This window comes from Aquarana catesbeiana, linkage group LG06, assembly GCF_042186555.1.
Source record: "Aquarana catesbeiana isolate 2022-GZ linkage group LG06, ASM4218655v1, whole genome shotgun sequence".
NCBI classification, from domain to species: Eukaryota; Metazoa; Chordata; class Amphibia; order Anura; family Ranidae; genus Aquarana; species Aquarana catesbeiana.
In genome coordinates, this window is record NC_133329.1 from 152514613 (window position 1) to 152538643 (window position 24031).

Here is a 24031-nt window from a genome sequence, read left to right on the forward strand (position 1 = left end):
CCGTCGGACAATTCGATCATGTGTGGGCTCCAGCTGACTTTTTTTTCTTAAAAGTTTGACGGACTTAGATTTGAAACATGTTTCAAATCTGTCCGACGGACTCGAGTCCGGTCGAAAAGTCCGCTCGTCTGTATGCTAGTCCGATGGACAAAAACCGACGCTAGGGCAGCTATTGGCTACTGGCTATGAACTTCCTTGTTTTAGTCTGGTCGTACGTCATCACGTACAAATCCGTCGGACTTTGGTTGATCGTGTGTAGGCAAGTCCGTTCATTCGTAAAGTCTGTCGTAAAGTCCGTCGAAAAGTCCGCCAGACAAAGTCTGCCGTAAAGTCCGCTCGTGTGTACGCGGCATAAGACTGGCAACACAATATAATACTGTCCTGGTACTAGTATGTGGATCAAGAATTGGTAGACATCAGTGTCCCTCATGGACTTTTTATGCAGGTATTAAGCTTTGTGACAGTCTCAGATACTCTTCATTGATCCCTTAACCACTTCAATACCAGGCACTTTCCCCGCTTCCTGCCCAGGCCAATTTTCAGCTTTCAGCGCTGTTGCTTTTTAAATGACAATTGCGCAGTCATGCTACACTGTACCCAAACAAAATGTATCATTTTGTTCCCACAAATAGAGCAAAATAAACAAACAAAAAAATTAAACAAATAAAAATAGACCGAAAATGTTGAAAAAAAAAAGTTTCTTAGTTTCTGTTACAAATTTTTTTAAATAAGTAAGTTTTCTCCTTCACTGATGGGCACTGATGAGGCTGCATTGATAAGGTGGCACTGATGAGGTAGCACTGATGGGCACTGACGATGTGCACTGATAGGCGGCACTGATATGCAGCACTGATGGGCATTGATAGGTGGCACTGATGGGCACTCATAGGTGGCAATGGTGGGCACAGATGGGCACTGATAGGCGACACTGATGGGCGGCACTGATAGGCATCACTGATGGCACTCTGACACTGGCAGGCATTGCTGATGGGCACTGATTGGCATCTGCCTGGGCACTGATTGGCATATTCCTGGTTATCCAAGGTGGCATACCTGGTGGGTGTCCTTTGTGGGCATCCCTGGTGGCCCTGGGCAGGCATCCCCGGGGCATCCGCACAGACCCCCTGTCACAGAAAGTCCCACACTCCGCTTGAGTGCTTCCGTCAGTATACCACTTCCTCCCAGTCTGGATACATATATCAGATATTCCAACCGCTCATAAGCACAAAACAAGGCGAGACTTGCTTAGATGCTAACATGGACTATTTTTTTATTTAGAATCAAAATTACAAGACTTTATATGCCATTGGAACCTCCTCTAACAATACAACTGTAACCTAATTAACATGAGCTAGTTTACTAAATCATTTACCCAGACTAGGTGACTATTCAATACACATTACCATAAACATCAACACAGGGTTAATTAGAACAAACAACAATGTGTGGAATACCCTTAGAACCTGTGGTAAGCCAGACTAGACTGTTCGTCTCCTAGCCAGTCCTGGAGGCTAATGTGATCAGCTCACTCAATTAACAGGTTGAGTTCAGAATCAAACAAACCAATAATAGTCTCTATATACATCCTGGGAGATATTGTGGACAAATATTACTGTCCCATTTTAAGTAGTCCAAGATATATTTTCTCACTCACCCTGTGCCAGGATAGCACAGGGTGACTTAGACATAAGAGGTGTATGGGGAGCTGAAACAAGGGCATCCCCTACTTTCCAAGGGATTCTGAGTTCCACGGGCCCTCCCGTCACATCTCTCCCCTTTCGGCAGAAGACTAACACAGGAGGAGACCCCAGACGGGTTGACTCCAAAGTTAGTCAGTAGTTCCAGTCCACTAATGCCTGTACCCACACAGTACCCCAAACAAATTGTTCCAAACAAAGCATTACTCACCCAGCCAACCTCTGCCTCTCTCAGAGAACATATCTGCCGCTGGGGAGAGGCCTGGACTGGCCCTTCTCCCTGGAGTCCTTTTTGCCGCTGGAGAGAAGACAGGGTGACTGAGCTCACTCCGTCATGCTGTTGGGGATCTGGGCCGACTGCCCAGCATCCCTGGGGTATACAGGTGGAGACTGAAGCCCCATCCACCTTCACAGGAAATCCATCCTCTGTTAGTTGAGGGCAGAGTTTAGCAGTACTCGGCCCTGTTGCCAGCCCTTCTGCTGGAAACCCCACACCATCTGCTCCGGCTAACTGTTGGGGAAGGACAACAAACACCTCCTCTCCCTTCTCCCCCTCTATCTGCTGCTGGGAAGTGATTGCCACCTTCTCACCCTGAGCCTCCGAAACTGCTATGGGCCCTCCCGTCACACCCCCCCCCCGTCAGGAGAGCAGCTGATCGGCTCTCCTCTAATCGCGTCTGTCAGATGCGAGTGAGGAAAACCGATAAACGGCTCTTCCTGTGTACACTGTGATCACCCATGATTTGACACAGCTGATCACGTGGTAAAGAGCCCACGTCAGAGGCTCTTTACCGAGATCGGTGTTGCGGTGTGTCAGACTGGCACACCACAACAGCGATCACCACACTCTTGGGCGCGCTATGGCGGCTTATTCTGCTAGACGTCATATGACACCCAGTCAGAATAACTGAACCACTTCCCGACCATCATTTTGCTATAGGTCGGGTGGGAAGTGGTTAAACACTTGCATGAGACACATTTTGGCACGGAAATGTCCGCATGAGTTGTACATTACTAACCAAAAATGTTGATCTTTCTATATATATATTTTTTTTTTTTACTGAAGAATAAACGGCGCTTGTTTACGTGCCTGTGTGCATAGGCCCATTACAATTAATGGGCTGTATTTTAGCTCAGTAAAAAAATAAGCTGTACTGAGCTTTTTCAAGCTGCAGTGTGCAAGAGGCTTTTGGGTACAGGTCATACACAGCTTTAGGCTGCTGTCTTTTTTGTCCCTTTGTAGGATAGTGATTAATGCGGAAAGCAGTGGCATTTTTTTGGCATTGTTTCCTGGCAAAGATTTAATCAGTTAATGTGACGTGTGAAACTACCACTTGTTCCGCTTCACTGGGAATGTCACCACGAGGCTAAACAGATGTACTTACTTTTCTTCTTAGCCTAAGTGTCCAGCCAGAATGAAGACTCTGCTGCTTGTATGTTGTCTTGTATCCTTACCAGTTCTCATTATAGCAGAGGAACAAAAACCGGGAATAGGGCCCAAAACAAAGAAGCACAAGGCACCAAAGTTCAAGGAGGAGGACAATGTTCTTGTACTTACAGGCTCCAACTTCTCTAGGGCACTCAAGGAAAATAAGTATCTGTTGGTCAAATTCTGTAAGTACAGTGGAATTATTTTCAATATTATACAAGTAATCTCTCAACATAGCTTTAAATGCACTTAAATCTGCACATATACAGTGCTCAGTCACATGCTTTTGCTTCACAGTTCTTTTTTAAGTAACGACCTCCCTGAGCTTCTGTTTGATCTGCTTTGGTTCTTTTTTGGTTTTTGTAAACCAATGCCATATATTATGGTATAAATTCTCTGTACTTGGCTCCCAAGATTTTATTTGGTGTTCTCAGGTCACAAGCTATACTGGTGTACTGGGTTTGGGTCTTTAGTAATGTAAGTATTGATTATGCATAAAATGTAAAAATGCATACCTTATGTGCTTAGGCTGCTTTTAAAGAAGTCTATAATTGGTTGTTATTAATGTATTCTGTTACCCAGGGGACAAAATACATGTAGTCCCATCTGTCTATATACTGGCTTAAGGCTAGCTGTGAGGTCGGACATGGCACCCTTCCTCCCTTCATGGCGGTCCAACAACTCAACTAGCAAAGAGATGGCTGCTTTGACAGATGGCACTTTTCTCCAACTCCAAGCAATAACCAGAGACAAGTGTCTTTCAAGGAATGTAGTTGGAAGGGGCCTTGTCAGCTAAAATTTTCCAGGCAATAGCTGACTTGTTAAAAAAAATTGTTCCAGGCAACCGGGCAAGTGCTAGCAGATGGAGAAAAGTGCCATCTGTTAAAGCAGCTGTCTCCTTGCTGGCTGCGTTATTGAATGGCCACGGAGGGAAGAGTGGTGTATGACCTCACAAGCTAACCTTAGACAGCACATAGAAAGATGAGACAAAGTACTATATGTACTTTGCCCCTTGGGAAACATAACAAATCAAGAAAAATGGTAATAGATTTTAACTGCTCCTTGTATAACATTTGCCAAACATAAATGTAATACGCACCCTAACCTTAAAGTGTTTGTTACCCTGACCATTCAAGCCTACATCACACAATGAGAGCTTTTTTTCAGGCCATGTGTAATTTGGTGGTGGAGGCTTTTCTATCATTGGGGTCAAGGGTTTGACACAAACAACCAAATTCTTTAAATGATCCTGTTTTTTAATTACATAGATTGCATGGTGTATGGCGGCACATGGCACACAAGATTTGATTTTATGAGAAGAGTGCTGTGTTTAGCTAGAGGCAGACACTAATCAAGTACTGTGCCACCTACATATATTGGTCAGTCTTGGTATGACACGGGAGGTTGAGGAATAGCTGCTACTAGTGTAAAACGTGTTACATCTGTGATATCCCCATGGTGTCTGTGATGTTTTTATGATACACAGTCAAAGATTTTAGGGAGCACAGAGATTCCGGAACCTTTCTTTGATGTGTATCTATAGACGGGCTATGCTGGCACCCTTGAACCCCTCTCACATTGTGTTTCATTTCAACTCACCTGGAGTGGCTATTTTGAACTTTGTAAGCTGCCATCTTAGCCTCTGTGTGATCTGCAGCTGCCATGTTATTGTCCATGTAATCAGGAATGACACCAGCCATTTGATGGCTTAATAGTTTGATTGAGAGTACAAGCAACTGTGACAGTTATCATTCATGGAATGCTTTGAATATAACTGTTTTGGGAAACCGTTATATTAATGGGTTTAATTTCCACTCTAAATCTCAATTTGTGTGGACTGACCATTTCTGCCGCAGATAACACTAGGTATTTTTTTTTTCTATGTTGTACGTTTTTTTTGTACAATAGATGGTTGCCATGCCCTTTATATCCAAACCATATTTATAAAATGATTAACAAAATGTGACATTTAAATTTAGAACTATAATTAAAGCTGATTCCATGGTACATGTTTTATTTTCACAATGTGTTAAACCAATCATATTTTAACACATATAGTTTAGATAGCCTTCCTATACAAATATTTGCTAAGTTCTCCTATTTTCTTTTATTCCGCTAATAGGTGATACGTTTTTAGGCATTAATCCAAAAAGTGCTTTGATTAAACCCTTGCTTAACCTTGTGTAAACTGCTATTTTAAGCAACAATGTCATATATTTACTTTTAAAACTTTTTAAAGGGCAACTTAATTTTCGTGGGGGAGAAAGAAAAATATCAAATAAAAAAAATCATATAGCGTATTCAATTGCAAATCAAGTCATATTGTAATTGAACTTTAGTTTTCAATCTGCAGTGCTGTAATTTTCTGTAAAGTGCAATGCACTTTGGCTACCTGGATGTGTTCTGTACACAGGTGGTGTACAAAATGCCCCCCAGAAATTGGCTTACAGATTTTTCCAGAAGTCTGCACTAAGAAGTCAGCTTTCTGGCATCCCCTTTAACAAAAACGTCATTTTTGGTGAGATACTCCCAAACGGAAATCATATCTACAGGGATGCAGACCGTGCCAACTTGCTCATTAGAGCCCTGCAGGTGCAGCAGCTGATTGATAATTATAAAACCACTCCCATACAGATTCACTTTGATCATGGACACAGACAAACAGCTATTTCTTCGGAATAACAAATGGTAGGAATCCGCAACAAGGTTTTTTAACATCCCTGCAATGTACATAGATCACCCAGAGGGAAATGTTTATTTCTCCAGAAAAGTAGAGTTACCCTTTATGTGAGTTTTAAGCCATTTGTGAGTGCAGCACTTCTCTCTCAGGATAAACAATGTACTCCACTGTAAATAAAGTGGAGACTTACCAAAAACATAGACATTAGGGCATTCACAGAGGTTGGTTCACATTATGGTAAGTCAGTCCCATGAAAGAATTACCTGCTTCTTCAGCAGTTAGTCATAGAAATACACCCAGAGACGATGATGCTGCTTGCAAAAACGCAGATACATGCAAATAGCACTAGGCTCAAAGATTTATTTAGCATTAAAATCTGTATAAGGGCTCTTTCACACATGCGGACCATTCAAGTCCGCCTGTTAGTTTTTCAGGCGGACCTGAACGGACGCTCCATGCACCTCCATGCATCGCTCCGATCCGCTAAATCCAGACGGATGGAAACCCTATTTTCCATCGGTCTGGTGTATCGGATTGGGTGAAAACCGGAGGGCAGTTTGTTTTCATCCAATCCCCCATAGAGGAGAGTGGGGCTCTGACAGGTCCCTCCCCATACGGTGAGCAGAGACGGACCTGTCATCCGCCGGCTCAGCGGGGATCAATGGATAGATCCCTGCTGAGCAAGCGGAGTCCATCAAAACGGATAGCCCCGTGTGAAAGGGGCCTAAAACTTTTTTAAAAATTGTAACAAAAGTTGTACACCTATATGTGGCAACCCTTAGTGATCACTGAGCAATGTTCTGCATTCAAATGAAATGAGTGTGACATGGATGACAACCAGCCAAATCTAAATTCCCCCTGAATGCTGTTGGATTGTGAGCATCCTAATTCAAAGTCACTGGTGTAACTATAGATAATGGTGCCCCATAACAAAATTCTGATGGGGCCCCCTGGTGACCTCCCTTCTTTCATCATTCCTAACACAAAGCATGTCTAAATCAAGGACATGTAGTAAGGCAGCTGTCAGCATAGTCACTACAATACTAGGGACCAATGTTGTGGACAGAAGCTGTCAGAGAATGGGATACAGCAGTGCAGGGAATACATTTTTTTAAAAACTTCTGAGGCTCAGAACAGCAGCTGTAAAAACGCCTGGTGTGCATGAGACCTTAAAGTGGTTGTAAACCCATATGAAAAAAAAACAAAAAAACCTGCAAGACAAAGGCATAATGAGCTAGTATGCATCGCAGTACAAATGACTCCTGCCATTTCAGCTTTTACATAGGCTGTGCAGCAGCCAAGGATATATCAAGCTGGGTGGGCAGAGCCCAATGGGGATTCACAGATACTCTTTTCCAATCAGGTCCACTCCATTAGGAATTAACAACTTGCCGACCAGCCGCCATCATTATACTGCGGCAGGTTGGCACGATCCCGCGAGCTGTCGTAGCTGTACGTCGGCTCCCTTAAGCGGGATAGCAGGCGCGTGCTGCACTGCGGGGGTGCCGATGCATGTGGCCGGCGGTTGCGATGACCACTGGCCATGCGCAATCGCGGGCACGAGAGCCAGAACAGGGACGTGTGTGTAAACACACAAATCCCTGTTCTGTGAGCTGAGGAGAGACAGATCGTGAGTACCTACTAGCTAGGAACAGTGATCTGTCATCTCCTATAGCAGTCCCATCCCCCACAGTTAGAACACACACTAGGGAACACAGTTAACCCCTTGATTACCCCCCTAGTTAACCCCTTCCCTGCCAGTGACATTTACACAGTAATCAGTGCATGTTTATAGCTCTGATCACTGTATAATTGTCAATGGTCTCAAAAATGTGTCAGAAGTGTCTGATGTGTCCGCCATAATGTCGCAGTCACGATAAAAATCGCAGATCGCCGCCATTACTAGTAAAAAAAAAAAAATTATAATAAAAATGCCACAAATCTATGCCCTATTTTGTAGACGCTATAACTTTTGCGCAAACCGATCAATATACGCTTATTGAGATTTTTATTGCCAAAAATACATAGAAGAATACATATCGGCCTAAACTGAGGAAAAAATTAGCTTTTTTTTAAAAAAAAAATAGGGATATTTATTATAGCAAAAAGTACAAAATATTGTGTTTTTTCAAAATTGGCGCTTTTTTGTTTATAGCGCAAAAAATAAAAACCGCAGAGGTGATGAAATACCACCAAAAGAAAGCTCTATTTGTGGGAAAAAAAGGACGTCAATTTTGTTTGGGTACAGCGTTGCACGACTGCGCAATTGTCAGTTAAAGCGCCGCAGTGCCGTATCACAAAAAATGGCCTGGTCATTGAGCAGCCAAATCTTCCGGGACTGAAGTGGTTAACAGACAGCCTGCTATTGGTTACAGAATCCGCCCAATGCCTACTGTCAATCACAAGGAGAAATTGGACATTATGGGAAACTAGTGTCTCTGCTCTGTGCACTTAGTGTCACTAGGTGTTAGGAGGCTTTCACCTTTGAAGACAACAGTTTCCTTAACAACCAGTGACTGGTGGGGAAGGGAAGAGGCAGGGGAGTAAATATGTAGAATTCATTTTACCTTTACAGATAGCTGAGATGTTCCTATAAACAATTATGTAGGGTAGAAATATTGCGGAAAGTGCAGAAATTCCTAGCAACTAATTAGAATTCACTTTTCGATGCTCTGACTTCTAAACAGAAATCTGTGGTCATGTGTGACTGCACTTTGTAATTCAACAGCCCTAGTAGATGCTCCTAACCTCACCTTGGAGTTGTCCTTTAATAAAGCCCCAACCGCCATGAATGCAGACAGCTCAAGCTTATACTTGCTTTTAGCTTTACCACTGACCTGATCTTGGCTGGCTCATCTTAATTCTGCACACACGCACTGCAGCCAATTCATCCCTATGGGAACAGATGTACTCCTAGCAACCACTGGACCAAAGTAGAAGTTTGCTTGACTCAGATTTGAAAGAACTATACATGTGACTTAGGACTTCTCTGTAGAACAGATAATATCCAAGTAATATTTAAAATATTTATTTTAGTAATTGTTTTCCATTTTTATTCTAGACGTTGCTTTATCTGCGCCATCACAGACAGTGAAAGAAGAGTTCTCAATAGCTGCTGGACAGCTCAGAAAAGAACAATCTGAAGTTAAATTTGGCCAAGTTGACATCACACAGGAAAAAGATCTTGGAAAAGAATTTAAAATCCAAGATTTCCCAACATTCAAACTGTTCATTAATGGTGAAAGGAAACAGCCTATAGACTGCAAAGGTAAGTGACTTAAAGTGGTTGTAAAGTCAAAACAAAATTTCACTACCAGCCCCTCTGTTCTATCAAGCCATCCTACACAGTGTAAATATTTGTGTAAAACGATGCCTCTAAATACCTTATCTCAGATCTTTCTTGGCTGGTCACGTGACCGCCGGTCGCTCTCCTCCTCCGATCTAAGGGCTACAGTGGGAGGGGCCGAGATCCCCCTCTGATGTCAGCCAGGAAGGTCACGTGACCACTGTGCTGTCCACTCAGCCCCTCCCACTGCAGCCCTTAGTTCGGAGGAGGAGAACGGCTGGAGGTCACAAGACCGGTGATGAGGTATTTAGAGGCACCATTTTACACAAACATTTACACAGAGTAGGATGGCTTGATAAAACAGGGGGGCTGGCAGTAATCTTTATGTAACCTTACTATCAGCTACTAATAGTGACAGGAGGGGAGGGACGGCTCACACACCCAGGAGCTGACAGGCAGGGAGGGAAGGGGAGAGAAGAGAGCAGTGGGAGGATGGAGGCACTTAACCTGACCACGGTAATCATAGATCAGCAGCCATGATTACCATGGTCATCACACTAAGGGGGACACGGGAACAGGCAGGATCAACCAGCTTTTTACAGCTTAGAGAGGGACAGATTAGACAGCAAAAGCACTGTGCTGTTTAAACTGCTATAAGGGAACAGGATCTCCTTCTTTTTTTTTTTTTTTTAGGTTTACAACCTATTTAAGCTGCAGACTATATTAGTACCTCATAGGATAAACAGCTTGAAACTAACTCTAGACATTTTTATAATATAGTTTAGAATGGGGAAGCATTACAGAAGTGTCTCAAACTAATGTCAAATTGTTGCCATCAACACAAGCCCAATGCCTGTCAATGCAGGCACTTACCCTTCCAGACTCTAATAAAAATGTGCGTATGTCTGTTTCCCAGCTGTGTGAAGTTGGCACCCCATGTTTGTAAAACCTGAATAAAAATATACCATTTGTTTGTGCCGCGTTTGTGCTGATTTGTGCCGCAAAAATGAGCGTTTGTGCCGGTTCGGTTTCTGAGATATTAAACATTCAATTTAATGCAAGCCCCGCCCACTTTGCACCCCATGTCCCTGAATTTTAAAAACAAACGCGCCATTCGTTTGTGCCGCGTTTGTGCTGGTTTGTGCCGCAAAAATAAACGTTTGTGCCGCTTTGGTTGCGGAGATATTGTGCGTTATAGTTGCTGTAACCCCGCCCATTTTGCACCCCATGTTCCTGAATTTTAAAAACAAACGCGCCATTTGTTTGTGCCGCGTTTGTGCTGGTTTGTGCCGCAAAAATAAACGTTTGTGCCGCTTTGGTTGCGGAGATATTGTGCGTTATAGTTGCTGTAACCCCGCCCATTTTGCACCCCATGTTCCTGAATTTTAAAAACAAACGCGCCATTCGTTTGTGCCGCGTTTGTGCTGGTTTGTGCCGCAAAAATAAACGTTTGTGCCGCTTTGGTTGCGGAGATATTGTGCGTTATAGTTGCTGTAACCCCGCCCATTTTGCACCCCATGTTCCTGAATTTTAAAAACAAACGTGCCATTCGTTTGTGCCGCGTTTGTGCTGGTTTGTGCCGCAAAAATAAACGTTTGTGCCGCTTTGGTTGCGGAGATATTGTGCGTTATAGTTGCTGTAACCCCGCCCATTTTGCACCCCATGTTCCTGAATTTTAAAAACAAACGCGCCATTCGTTTGTGCCGCGTTTGTGCTGGTTTGTGCCGCAAAAATAAACGTTTGTGCCGCTTTGGTTGCGGAGATATTGTGCGTTATAGTTGCTGTAACCCCGCCCATTTTGCACCCCATGTTCCTGAATTTTAAAAACAAACGCGCCATTCGTTTGTGCCGCGTTTGTGCTGGTTTGTGCCGCAAAAATAAACCTTTGTGCCGCTTTGGTTGCGGAGATATTGTGCGTTATAGTTGCTGTAACCCCGCCCATTTTGCACCCCATGTTCCTGAATTTTAAAAACAAATGCGCCATTCGTTTGTGCCACGTTTGTGCTGGTTTGTGCCGCAAAAATAAACGTTTGTGCCGCTTTGGTAGCGGAGATATTGTGCGTTATAGTTCCTGCAACCCCACCCACTTTGCACCCCATGTCCCTGAATTTTAAAAACAAACGTGCCATTCGTTTGTGCCGCGTTTGTGCTGGTTTGTGCCGCAAAAATAAACGTTTGTGCCGCTTTGGTTGCGGAGATATTGTGCGTTATAGTTGCTGCAACCCCGCCCACATTGCACCCCATGTTCCTGAATTTTAAAAACAAAAGCGCCATTTGTTTGTGCCGGGTTTGTGTTGGTTTGTTTTGCAAAAATAAACGTTTGTGCAGCTTTGGTTGAGGAGATATTGTGCGTTATATGTTGTCAAACCACATTGACTTTACACCTTGTTATTAAAGCTTACATACAGAACCTAAACTCAGCTTGGGTTTCCTTAATGTAAAGCTCCTCCCACTGTACTGGCACTGCACTTCATAATTTACCCTGAAAAAGGCACCTCTGCCGGGTTAGCCCCCCATATCAAAATTTTTGAAAAAATCTTATGCAGTTTGTTAGATCTTTGTTAGATCAGGTTAGATCAACCATTGTTTGCGTTAGATCTCACACAGAAGAAGCGATATTAACAGTTATTTGCTGGGGGGGCTAACCCGTCATCAGCCCCCCCTTATCAAAAAATTGACCAAACAGTTAGCTATTTTGGAAGCAATTTGTTAGATCCGGTATGATCAAGTGGTTTTAACGTTAGATCTCACATAATTAGAGACTGATTAAGTGATTAATGTGGGGGGGCTGGCCCCCCCCTTATCAAATTTTCGGCCCAAAAATCATTCAGGCTAATAGATATTCGTTAGATCCGGTAAGATCAAGTGGTTTTAACGTAAGATCTCACATCATTTCAGAGATTTCATATTCTTTGCCAATAACAACATCCAAGTTAGTAGATAATTGTTAGATGAAGATATTATTGCATTAAACCTAGCATGCACATGGCAGAAATCAGTAATAATCGCAATGTAAGTAGGGATAAAAGCTTGTTGCAGTTTGATCAGTGAGATGTTTTATTTAATCTATGATAAATACATAACAGTTCGTTATTTTATATGAGAAGTTAGGCCCCTGTGGCAGTAGCTTAAAATTAATAAATTTTGGCATCGCTGCTCTAAATTGTGGGCACAACTGGAACAGGCCCAGACTGACATTCTGCTGCCAGGGGCTCTGTGGTGCTATGACCAGCTACCGCCTGGGCTGAAGTCACACCCCATAATGGGTACGACACTCCGCATATACTCCCAGGTCAGCACACAGAACCAGCTTTCTTCCCTGATTCCCCATTGCTCCCTATCATAGAAAAACCGTGGTTCCTCCCTGGTCTGGAACCGCAAATGTTTCGGACCCTAAGCCAAACAGGTAGGGTCCAGGCATCCCACTTCCTAACGGGAGGCCAATGGCCTTCCACAGTAGTGCTAATGAGCCCTTCAAACTTTCCTTGTGGACAGCGCTACAATTACAACACTTTCTCAATACTTTGCCTAATCCACAGGGATTTAATCGTCCCCTGACGTCCTTTGAAGCATACTGTTCCAAAGAGGGTTCCCTTCCACAGGCTCTATCCAAAACATACGCCCTCTTGAACTGTCCGGCTGAACAACCACACTTACCCTTCTTGAACAAATGGGAAAGTAAGCTGGGGCGTACATTTACATCTGCTCAGATACAACATGTCCTCAGATTTTCGTTGAAATCATTGGTTTGTACGAAAATTAAACAGACCAACTATAAACTGTTAACAAGGTGGTACCTCACCCTGCAACTACTGACCAATGTTGGAGATGCCAGGGGGATGGAGGAACACGACTTCACATATTTTGGTCGTGCCCTAAATTGATCCACTTCTGGGAGACAGATAAACCACGCAAAAATTTACGGAATACAAGGTTGCTGGTGATCCAGCTTTTACCTGCTACATGTCTCCTCCATCTGAGCCAAACTCTATAAAAACTCCATTCCAAATGAGATGGAAGATCGAGTACTCACTGCACAACACCAACAGGAAAAATACTCTAAAACTTGGGGACTATGGAACCAGTTTGTCGTTTCCGCAGAGGGTACTGCCCTTCTTGGGACTTAATGTCACAGATAAGTTCCGGAGCCCGTTCACCATAGTTATCCTGAACCAACGCCATTTCACCCCCCCCCCCCCCCAGCCTTACCCCCCCCTTCTCTCCTCTTACCTTTTCCATCCTTTTTTCCTTACCTTCTTTGATTATTGAAAATGAGAAAATAGTTTTGGGCGACAGCGGGTCTTGCTCCACAGCTCATTTTCCATCTTTAATAAAAACTGATAGGCCAGGAGGTAAGCAGCCTTTTGAGCAGTGTGCCGAAAAATGTTTTCAAAGAAATTGAGCCGATTTTATAACAAAAAAAGTCAACTTCACAATCTCAATCACGAAAAGGATTTTTTATAAAGTAAATGCTGTAAACTACTTTAGTAGTGGGAAATTAACATCCTGCACTCTCACGCCTCAGATCAACCCCAATTCATACACCTTCACACCTCAGATCACTGTATCACCTGCAAATCTGCCCCACCACTGTACCCCCCTGCTCAACTGCCCCACCACTGTACCCCCCTGCTCAACTGCCCCACCACTGTAACCCCCTGCACATCTGCCCCACCACCGTACCCCCATGCTCTTCTGTCTCACTGCTGAACCATCTTCTCATCTGTCCTAACACTGAACTTATCTGCTCATCTGCCCCACCACTGTAACCACCTTTCTAATCTGTCCCACCTCTCTAACCCCCTTTCTCATCTGCCCCACCACTGTAAACCCCTTTCTCATCTGCCCCACCACTGTACCTCCCGCACATCTGTCCCACCTCTGTTCCCCCTGCTCATCTTCCCCACCTCTGTAACCCCCTTTCTCATCTGCCCCACCACTGTAACCCCCTTTCTCATCTGCCCCACCTCTGTAACCCCCTTTCTCATCTGCCCCACCACTGTAACCCCCTTTCTCATCTGCCCCACCACTGTAACCCCCTTTCTCATCTGCCCCACCTCTGTAACCCCCTTTCTCATCTGCCCCACCACTGTAACCCCCTTTCTCTTCTGCCCCATCACTGTACCTTCTGCACATCTGTCTCACCTCTGTTCCCCCTGCTCTTCTGCCCCACCGCTGTAACCCCCTGCTCATCTGTACCACTAATGTATCTCCTTTCTCCTCTGCCCCACCACTGTACCCCCCTGTACATCTGCCCCACCTCTGTTCTCCCTGCTCTTCTGCCCAACCACTGTAACCCCCTGCTCATCTGTGCACCAATGCACCTCCTTTCACATCTGCCCCACCGCTGTACCCCCCTGCTCTTCTGTCCCACCGCTAAACCCCCTTCTCATCTGCCCCAACACTGAACCCCTCCTGCTCATTTTCCCACCACTGTAACCCCCTTCTCATCTGGCCCAACACTAAACCCCTCCCCTGCTCATCTGCCCCATCACTGTACCCCCCTGCTTTTCTGTCCCACTGCTGAACCCCCTTCGCATCCCTCCCACCACTGCACCTTCTGCACATCTGCACCACCACTGTACCCCCTTGCTCTTCTGCCCCACCACTGTAACCCCCCTGCTCATCTACCCCATCAATGTACCATTTTTCTCATCTGCCTCACACTGTACCTCTCTGCACATTTGCTCCACCGCCATATTCCCATGCTCTTCTGTCTACTACTGAATCACCTTCTCATCTGCCCTACCACTGTAACCCGCTTTTTCATCTGCCTTACTAATGTACCTCCTGCACATCTGTTTCACCTCTGTACCCCCTGCTCTTCTGCCCCACCTATGTTCCCCCTGTTCTCCTGCCCCACCACTGTAACCTCCTGCTCATCTGTCCCACCAATACACCTCCTTTCACATTTGCCCCACTGTTCTACCCCCCCTGCTTTTCTGTCCCACCACTGAACCTCCTTCTCATCTGCACCAAAACTGAACCCCCCCTGCACATTTGCCCCACGGCTGTACCCTCCTGTTCTTCTGTCCCACATCTAAACCCCTCCTGCTCATTTTTCCCACCAATGTACCCTCTTCTCATCTATGATATGTGTGACATGCAGAGTGGTAAAAGGAAGCAGAGATGAGACACATCTACTTGTCCTGGCACACTCATCCTGCTGATTCACCTCTCGCATCCAACCCACGTGCTTGTATGTGATGTATGTGATGTATGGGATGTATGTGATGTCACATACGAGCATCTGGAATGGATGTGCAATGATGAGCTCAGGTCAGGGGCATTTTCTGAAAGCAGTGGGCTTGTGTGCAGGATCATAAGTTGGGCCCCCGCAGCTGAGGAAAAGTTTTTGCGTCGCAGCAAAAGTTGGGTGTGATTTTCATTGCGCTGAATATAAGGGGGGGCCAGCCCGTCCATATGTACCACCTAATATCTCTATTTTGATGTGGAATATCTCTGAAATGATGTGAGATCTAACGTTAAATCCACTTGATCTTACCGGATCTAACCAATATCTATTAGCTTGAATGATTTTTGGCCCGAAAATTTGATAAGGGGGGGGCTAACCCGTCCATATGTACCACCTAATATCTCTATTTTGATGTGGAATATCTCTAAAATGATGTGAGATCTAACGTTAAAACCACTTGATTTTACCGGATCTAACGAATATCTATTAGCCTGAATGATTTTTGGGGCGAAAATTTGATAAGACTTAATAAGTCTCTAATTATGTGAGATCTAACGTGAAAAACCACTTGATCTTACCGGATCTAATGAATATCTATTAGCCTGAATGATTTTTGGCCCGAAAATTTGATAAGGGGGGGCTAACCCGTCCATATGTACCACCTAATATCTCTATTTTGATGTGGAATATCTCTGAAATGATGTGAGATCTAACGTTAAAACGACTTGATCTTACCGCATCTAACGAATATCTATTAGCCTAAATGCTTTTTGGGCCGAAAATTTGATAAGGGGGGGCCAGCCCCCCCTCATTAATCACTTAATAAGTCTCTAATTATGTGAGATCTAACGTTAAAACCACTTGATCTTACCGGATCTAACGAATATCTATTAGCCTGAATGATTTTTGGGCCAAAAATTTGATAAGGGGGGGCCAGCCCCCCCACATTAATCACTTAATCAGTCTCTAATTATGTGAGATCTAACGTTAAAAACACTTGATCATACCGGATCTAACAAATTGCTTCCAAAATAGCTAACTGTTTGGTCAATTTTTTGATAAGGGGGGGCTGATGACGGGTTAGCCCCCCCAGCAAATAACTGTTAATATTGCTTCTTCTGTGTGAGATCTAACGCAAACAACGGTTGATCTAACCTGATCTAACAAAGATCTAACAAACTGCATAAGATTTTTTCAAAAATTTTGATATGGGGGGGCTAACCCGGCAGAGGTGCCTTTTTCAGGGTACAATATGAAGTGCAGTGCCAGTACAGTGGGAGGAGCTTTACATTAAGGAAACCCAAGCTGAGTTTAGGTTCTGTATGTAAGCTTTAATAACAAGGTGTAAAGTCAATGTGGTTTGACAACATATAACGCACAATATCTCCGCAACCAAAGCTGCACAAACGTTTATTTTTGCAACACAAACCAGCACAAACCCGGCACAAACAAATGGCGCGTTTGTTTTTAAAATTCAGGAACATGGGGTGCAATGTGGGCGGGGTTGCAGCAACTATAACGCACAATATCTCCGCAACCAAAGCGGCACAAACGTTTATTTTTGCGGCACAAACCAGCACAAACGCGGCACAAACAAATGGCGCGATTGTTTTTAAAATTCAGGAACATGGGATGCAATGTGGGCGGGGTTGCAGCAACTATAACGCACTATATCTCCGCAACCAAAGCGGCACAAACGTTTATTTTTGCGGCACAAACCAGCACAAACGCGGCACAAACGAATGGCACGTTTGTTTTTAAAATTCAGGGACATGGGGTGCAAAGTGGGTGGGGTTGCAGCAACTATAACGCACAATATCTCCGCAACCAAAGCGGCACAAACGTTTATTTTTGCGGCACAAACCAGCACAAACGCGGCACAAACGAATGGCACGTTTGTTTTTAAAATTCAGGGACATGGGGTGCAAAGTGGGTGGGGTTGCAGCAACTATAACGCACAATATCTCCGCAACCAAAGCGGCACAAACGTTTATTTTTGCGGCACAAACCAGCACAAACCCGGCACAAACAAATGGTGCGTTTGTTTTTAAAATTCAGGAACATGGGTTGCAATGTGGGCGGGGTTGCAGCAACTATAACGCACTATATCTCCGCAACCAAAGCGGCACAAACATTTCTTTTTGCGGCACAAACCAGCACAAACGCAGCACAAACAAATGGCGCGTTTGTTTTTAAAATTCAGGAACATGGGGTGCAAAATGGGCGGGGTTACAGCAACTATAACGCACAATATCTCCGCAACCAAAGCGGCACAAAGTTTTATTTTTGCGGCACAAACCAACACAAACGTGGCACAAACGAATAGCACGTTTGTTTTTAAAATTCAGGAACATGGGGTGCAAAATGGGCGGGGTTACAGCAACTATAACGCACAATATCTCCGCAACCAAAGCGACACAAACGTTTATTTTTGCGGCACAAACCAGCACAAACGCGGCACAAACGAATGGCGCGTTTGTTTTTAAAATTCAGGAACATGGGGTGCAAAATGGGCGGGGTTACAGCAACTATAACGCACAATATCTCCGCAACCAAAGCGGCACAAACGTTTATTTTTGCGGCACAAACCAGCACAAACGCGGCACAAAACGAATGGCGCGTTTGTTTTTAAAATTCAGGAACATGGGGTGCAAAATGGGCGGGGTTACAGCAACTATAATGCACAATATCTCCGCAACCAAAGCGGCACAAACGTTTATTTTTGCGGCACAAACCAGCACAAACGCGGCACAAACGAATGGCACGTTTGTTTTTAAAATTCAGGGACATGGGGTGCAAAGTGGGCAGGGCTTGCATTAAATTGAATGTTTAATATCTCAGAAACCGAACCGGCACAAACGCTCATTTTTGCGGCACAAATCAGCACAAACGCGGCACAAACGAATGGTATATTTTTATTCAGGTTTTACAAACATGGGGTGCCAACTTCACACAGCTCTGTTTCCCCTATTGATGGGAAGTGAGGGGAAATTTCTCCATTAGGGAACACAGACAGCAATACAAACCTAACAGATGCTCTAACCTGTCCCCATTCTGCTCACAACAAACTAAAATAAGTTTTAATGTGAGTTGAATTTTAAAGAGAAACTATATTGGCACTTGGTACATTTAATTTTAAACTTTAAAAGGAGACCTCTCTTGCCAATTTTTGTCACCTAACCCATGTCAGGTTCCAAATCCAACAATTAGACATAGCTAATGCTGAAAAGATAATGCTGAACATCTGCCAAATGTTTTATGAAAGATAAAGCCCATGTGATACCATGCTTGTCTTGCAAGCTTAAAGCCTAAGTGCAGCCAAAATAAAAAAGTAGAAAAATCAGCACAAGGTACATAACTTACAGTAGGATGTGTCCCTTGTGTCTAAGCCTCTTCTTTTAGTTGAAATCCTCCTCTGTCCATGCCCACCTCAACTGCAGTAATATTCTGCTGCGGCAGGGTTTAAAACAGCTAAGGGGCTGTCACAGGCTCTCATGAGCAGGCCCAGATGCTACATTCATGGAAGCCGTGCTGCAGTTTCTATGAAAGAAACATGATCTATAAATTCGGCAAGATCTATCAATTATCCACCTGTCCTCCATTAATTAAGTCGTGTTTCATTCAACAACACTGTAGTAAGCGCTATCTATGAATGGTGGAGCTGGGCAGAAAAGGCTAGCATAGTCGGCACTCTTGTTGAGAGCCTGTGATGGCCCCTAAATTGTATTAACCTAAGATTGTACACTCCATTAAAGACAGGCAGGGCCCTGAACATTTTGACCCTATTACAATAATGACCATTCTTGACCAATACTATAACTGCCTATAAAACTAGAAAGGGCTCACATATAATATGCAGAATCCCAACCTATCTTCTCGCAACCATACCTACTTTTGACAATGTGAAATTCCGAAGCTAACAGGAGTAGACATTGACAACCTCAATACTTCCATAACTATTGAAAAAATAGACCAGATCTTAAAAACCGTATGCAATGGCAAAACACTGGGGCCTGAAAGGCTTACCTACCTATACTACTATTGAGTATACTATACTGAGATATTTAAACACACAGCTCTCATCCACATGACAAAACTGTACAATGCCTTCCCTAACTCTCCAACTTATTGCTCAGAGTGTAGGCAGGTGCAGTCCAATTTCTCCACTGCAGGTGGCCTCAACTGCTGTTGCATTGCTGAGGGAGAGGAAGTCAAGAGAAACATATGTAGCGCTGACAACTTGTGTTCCTAGTCATATGTGTGTTATATAGTACATAAGTTGTGTTAGTGCCATCTTGTGGACAATTGAGAAAGTACAATATGTTTACGTTTCATGAATAAGTGAAGTGACATGGAAGTGATTTATTGTTTACTTCAGAACTTTAGCTCTGACCCACCCACAATGCTCTTGGACAAGGTGAGAACTGAACTGCATTGTGGGAGGATATAAAAGGGTATGGAGCGGCCATTTTAGGTCTCTTGTTCCTGGGACGCCTGGCCTGCCAGAAGGACTCTGTGGGTGTGTGTGTCCCACAGGGTTGCGGCCTACTTTGCAGAGGAGCGGAGCAGCTGCAAGGATCCTGCCATCGCATCACAGTGTGCTAGGACAGCAGAAGTGATCATTCCGGAGACCCGTGGGGAGATAACCGAGGACTCCTGATCGTTAGTGAACGGAACAGTGTGACAGCGAGGTGGTGGCTCCATACTGACTGAGAACTGTTGAAACGGAGGCATCCACCTGCTCGGATCCTGTGTGGTGAGAGGGTTAACACCCAGAAGTTTATTTAAATACTACACACACAATTAGAACTGCACAGAGTGTTGCTGGGACTGATAGTCCCACGGAACAACTTAAGTTGGAGAACTTCACATCTGAATAGACTCCAGTATTCAAGAGCGGATGCTAGATGTTTGTTTCTTCATATGAGAACACTTAGTCAATCTGCTGGATTACAATTGTTTTAGTGTGTTATATTACACTGCGCAACACCCAGGAGGAATCCCTTTATGGATTATAATTATAAAAGATAGAGAAGACAGAAGATGTCAGGACTACCTTTTCATTGCAGGGCCCTGCATTTAGTTACAAAGGATAGTGACTTTAAGGTCTAGAGCAGGGGGAGCTCCCGGGTATAGATTTATACAAATATATATATATCTGTGTCTGTTATTGATTGTCATAACCATTTCTTATACTATTACACTAAGTTGATGTGATAGTAAAGTTGCTGTAATAACTCTTTATATAAATATATTATTTATCCAAAGAAAGAAGTTATTTTTGGTTATTATTGAAATTTGTGTGCAGTGTTGTCATTTCTCCTGCAGGTGGAGTTACCAGCACCCAGGTGGAGGTAACTATAACCATAAGTGTATATTGTGGGTTAAAGTTGATATTTATATTGTAACAACACTGCACTACAGTTGTGTCAAGGGGATTGAACAATTTAAGAAGGGTGAAGAGCATAGAGGGCAGGCCCGCTTAAACCAGCAGCTCCACCGTGAGTTATTGCTACACATATATCACTGGGGCAGTGATCTGGTTGGATGCTGGCCGCCCATGTGACTCTGGTAGCCATCTCAGGTGTGGCTTAGTTGTGAGTCTATTTAGGACCCTGGCTCATGGGTTTGGCGCACATTCTAGCGTGTGGTTAGTATAAGGACAGGTCACCCATCTGTCAGGGACAGTGTTAGTGGTAAGGTAAGGTTCCAGACGAGGAGGGAAAGTGTAGGGATTTGCCACTCTCCTGGAAGCCTCTCCACTTCAGCTTGGACCGGCCAGGCCACATTTCACCCCTCAAGACGGACACTGTCAGCTCAGCTAAGACCTGGTCCGCTACACGGCGCTGTCATCCGTGAGTGTTTCCCGATTGTGCCCCCTTCCACCGGGCTTGTTGTGAACTGCTGTTCTTTGACTTCAATATAAGTTTTTCAACTGTATCTGGACAGGAGTAGGTGGTACTGCCGCCAAACCATGATGCGCCCACCCACAAGCTTCCATATTATATTCCTTCCCAAACCTGGCAAGGACACTTCAGTATGCACCAATTTCTGCCATTTCTGTAAGACAACATCTTACTAACCCTAACAAAGCACTTACTGTCTCTATTGAACTTTCAACATGTTTCTCATGAATCAGGTTATAAACTCAAACCAGACCAAAATTGAAGCCCTGGTGATAAATATACCCACTGAAACACTGTCCAACCTGCAATCCTTCTTTCATCAAAATTGAAAGCCAAACAAACTTAAACACATAAAAAACTACTTTACATTCCAAGTATATACTGTAAAGTATACAATAAAACTATCATAATTTTGAGAACTTAAAAACATCTTACAAAAATGGAAAAGTCTCCAGTTAAAATTACCCTTTTAGCAACATTAGTTTACTAATATGAAACTATACCCATTAGCATCCCACTCAAAGATCTAAAAGCTTTGCACCATGCCCTGCTGAACTTTACATAAAGTGATAACTGCCACAAAGTAGATGGACAGGTTCTCCTCCAGGCAACATGTATGTTTTGCAGTACTGTTTTCCTTTGCAAGAAACCTTTTGTAATAGTAAAATAGAGACTGTCATTCCTGTATCTTAAAGGAGAAGTAGGACCAATGTTCTTTTTGCCCTACTTCTCCTCTAGGTCACAGGAGTGCACTTAGTTCTGCACTCCTGTGACCGATATTCAGCCAGCATTGGGCTAAAATCTGCTATCGTCTTACATCACTGAGCCAGTCAGACTCTGGAGGAATTCTAACTTTACTGTTGGGATGCCTGGACCAGAAGCTGGCTCAGCCTCTTGGCAAGCTGCTGAGACTCTGAGCCAACTGCTCCTGCCCCCTCCACAACCTAGCGCTACAGTGAGCGCTGAAGGGGCAGAGAACTAGTGGCTGACAGCTACTGCTTTCTGCTCATAGAGGACCAAGAAATGAGTGGTCAGTGGTTTTTGATCTCTCGGTTTTCAGTCTTAGAGGTGGCGGGGGATGGATGTAGCATCAGACCGATGCTGCATCCGCTTAGGTGGATACTTCTCTTTTAAGTAAATGAGACTGTCTATTTTAAACTTTACACTATAATGTACACATTCAAAGGACAAGTTAGCCCTGCAGTTCCCATACTTTTACCCTGATGAGTTTTTTTAAACGCCCAGCCGCTGAGGCCTTTGTATACTGACCTATTATGTAAATTGACAGTTACTATACATCTTTTGATTGCCTTATTTATATATAATAATTACAATCCCGACTTCTTATTATGCTTCAATGTATTTTTTCTCCAAAAGGTGTCAGAACAGCCGCTGCCTTTGTGACATGGATAAACCGAAGAATTGGACATAGTTTTGTGTTACTCAACACTACTGAGCAGTATGAATCTTTTATTCAGTCAGATACAGTTAGTGTGGTTGGATTTTTTAAGGTATGAGCAATAATATTTTTTATGTGGAATAAAAAATAGAACTATAACTAGGTTCTATCTATTTATTATAATAAATCAGTGTGAGATGTTCAGGGATAATAAATTGCACATACTGAATGTATTAGGTTCTAATCATACCACTAATGAATGTATCTACACATGTTGATCTGTGCTGAAGATTTCATTTAACTTTAAATAGTTTGCTTGGACCATGCTAACAGTTGTTAGTTGCTCACGACTGTGAGCACTTTATAAACTGTATGTAGCATCAACTACATAGGTGTGCATCGATAGTTTCAAGAAACTATTAGATAAGCACCTGAACGACCACAACATACAGGGATATACAATGTAATACTGACATATAATCACACACATGGGTTGGACTTGATGGACTTGTGTCTTTTTTCAACCTCACCTACTATGTAACTATGTTATACCATTGCAAAAGACAATTACAACATACAAGCAACACTACGAGCTGCTAGTAGGACTGGGGGACCTTATTTTCTGTTCTATTGGCCTGATTTGGCTGTTATTTTCTTGATATCAGAGTCAGGTAATGGTAACATGTAGCATTATATTTTTTTGCTTTTGAAGTGCGCATGGGGGGAACCATACTAATTTTTTTACAACATGCACCATATAACATAAGGCTGGTTCTGTCTGCACATGAGCATTACTCCTTACATGGCTTTATTGCATACGCTCATAAGTGTCATATATAAGAAGACAAGATGAATACATGTATAGTCTCTTTATATAATCCACTGTTTTATACAGGATCTGAACAGTAATCTGATACAGCATTTCACAGAAGCAGCCAAAGATGTCCCTGAGTTTCCTTTTGGATTTGTTAGTAATGAAGACATTTTGTCATATGTTGGCATTACAGGGAACATGGTTGCTATATATAAAAAGGTAAGAAGCCCTTTGCTCTTTATATTATTATAAAAGTGTACTCTACAACTGTCAAAAGATACCCATTCAGATGTAAACATGAGCTTCATCTTTTAGGGGATAGTGATAACCCCACACAGGCATATGGGTGAATGGCATAGCCAGAATATATCTGATTGGCTGGCTTTGCATGCATATCAGTATCGGCCTTTTAAGCTTCTTTGGAAACCACCATGTGATTCAGGCATTTTTTTTTGAGGGTATAGTGCTTTTTTTTAAACAAAGCTAAAAACAAAAAAATGCTAGCAGTTAGGTTGTCATTGCAGAAGAGATTCTGTATATCTCTTCTACAATCAAAGCTGCTCTTCTTGTTCTACTTTGGGTGCCGGGATTTATTAGTTCCCAATCAGGAGCAAAACTGTTGCC

General features: G+C 43.4%; 1 protein-coding gene across 1 annotated transcript in view; it reads left to right on the forward strand.

Moving 5' to 3' along the window:
• Positions 1-3006: 3006 nt before the first annotated feature.
• The window catches only part of PDILT (protein disulfide isomerase like, testis expressed), a 67349-nt gene continuing 46324 nt past the window's right edge, over positions 3007-24031 (forward strand). The window contains exons 1-4 of the mRNA XM_073591070.1: positions 3007-3311; positions 8868-9074; positions 22572-22705; positions 23489-23626. Coding sequence (XP_073447171.1) covers positions 3113-3311; positions 8868-9074; positions 22572-22705; positions 23489-23626 — 678 coding nt within the window. The 5' untranslated portion in view covers positions 3007-3112. The remainder of the gene's footprint in view (positions 3312-8867; positions 9075-22571; positions 22706-23488; positions 23627-24031) is intronic.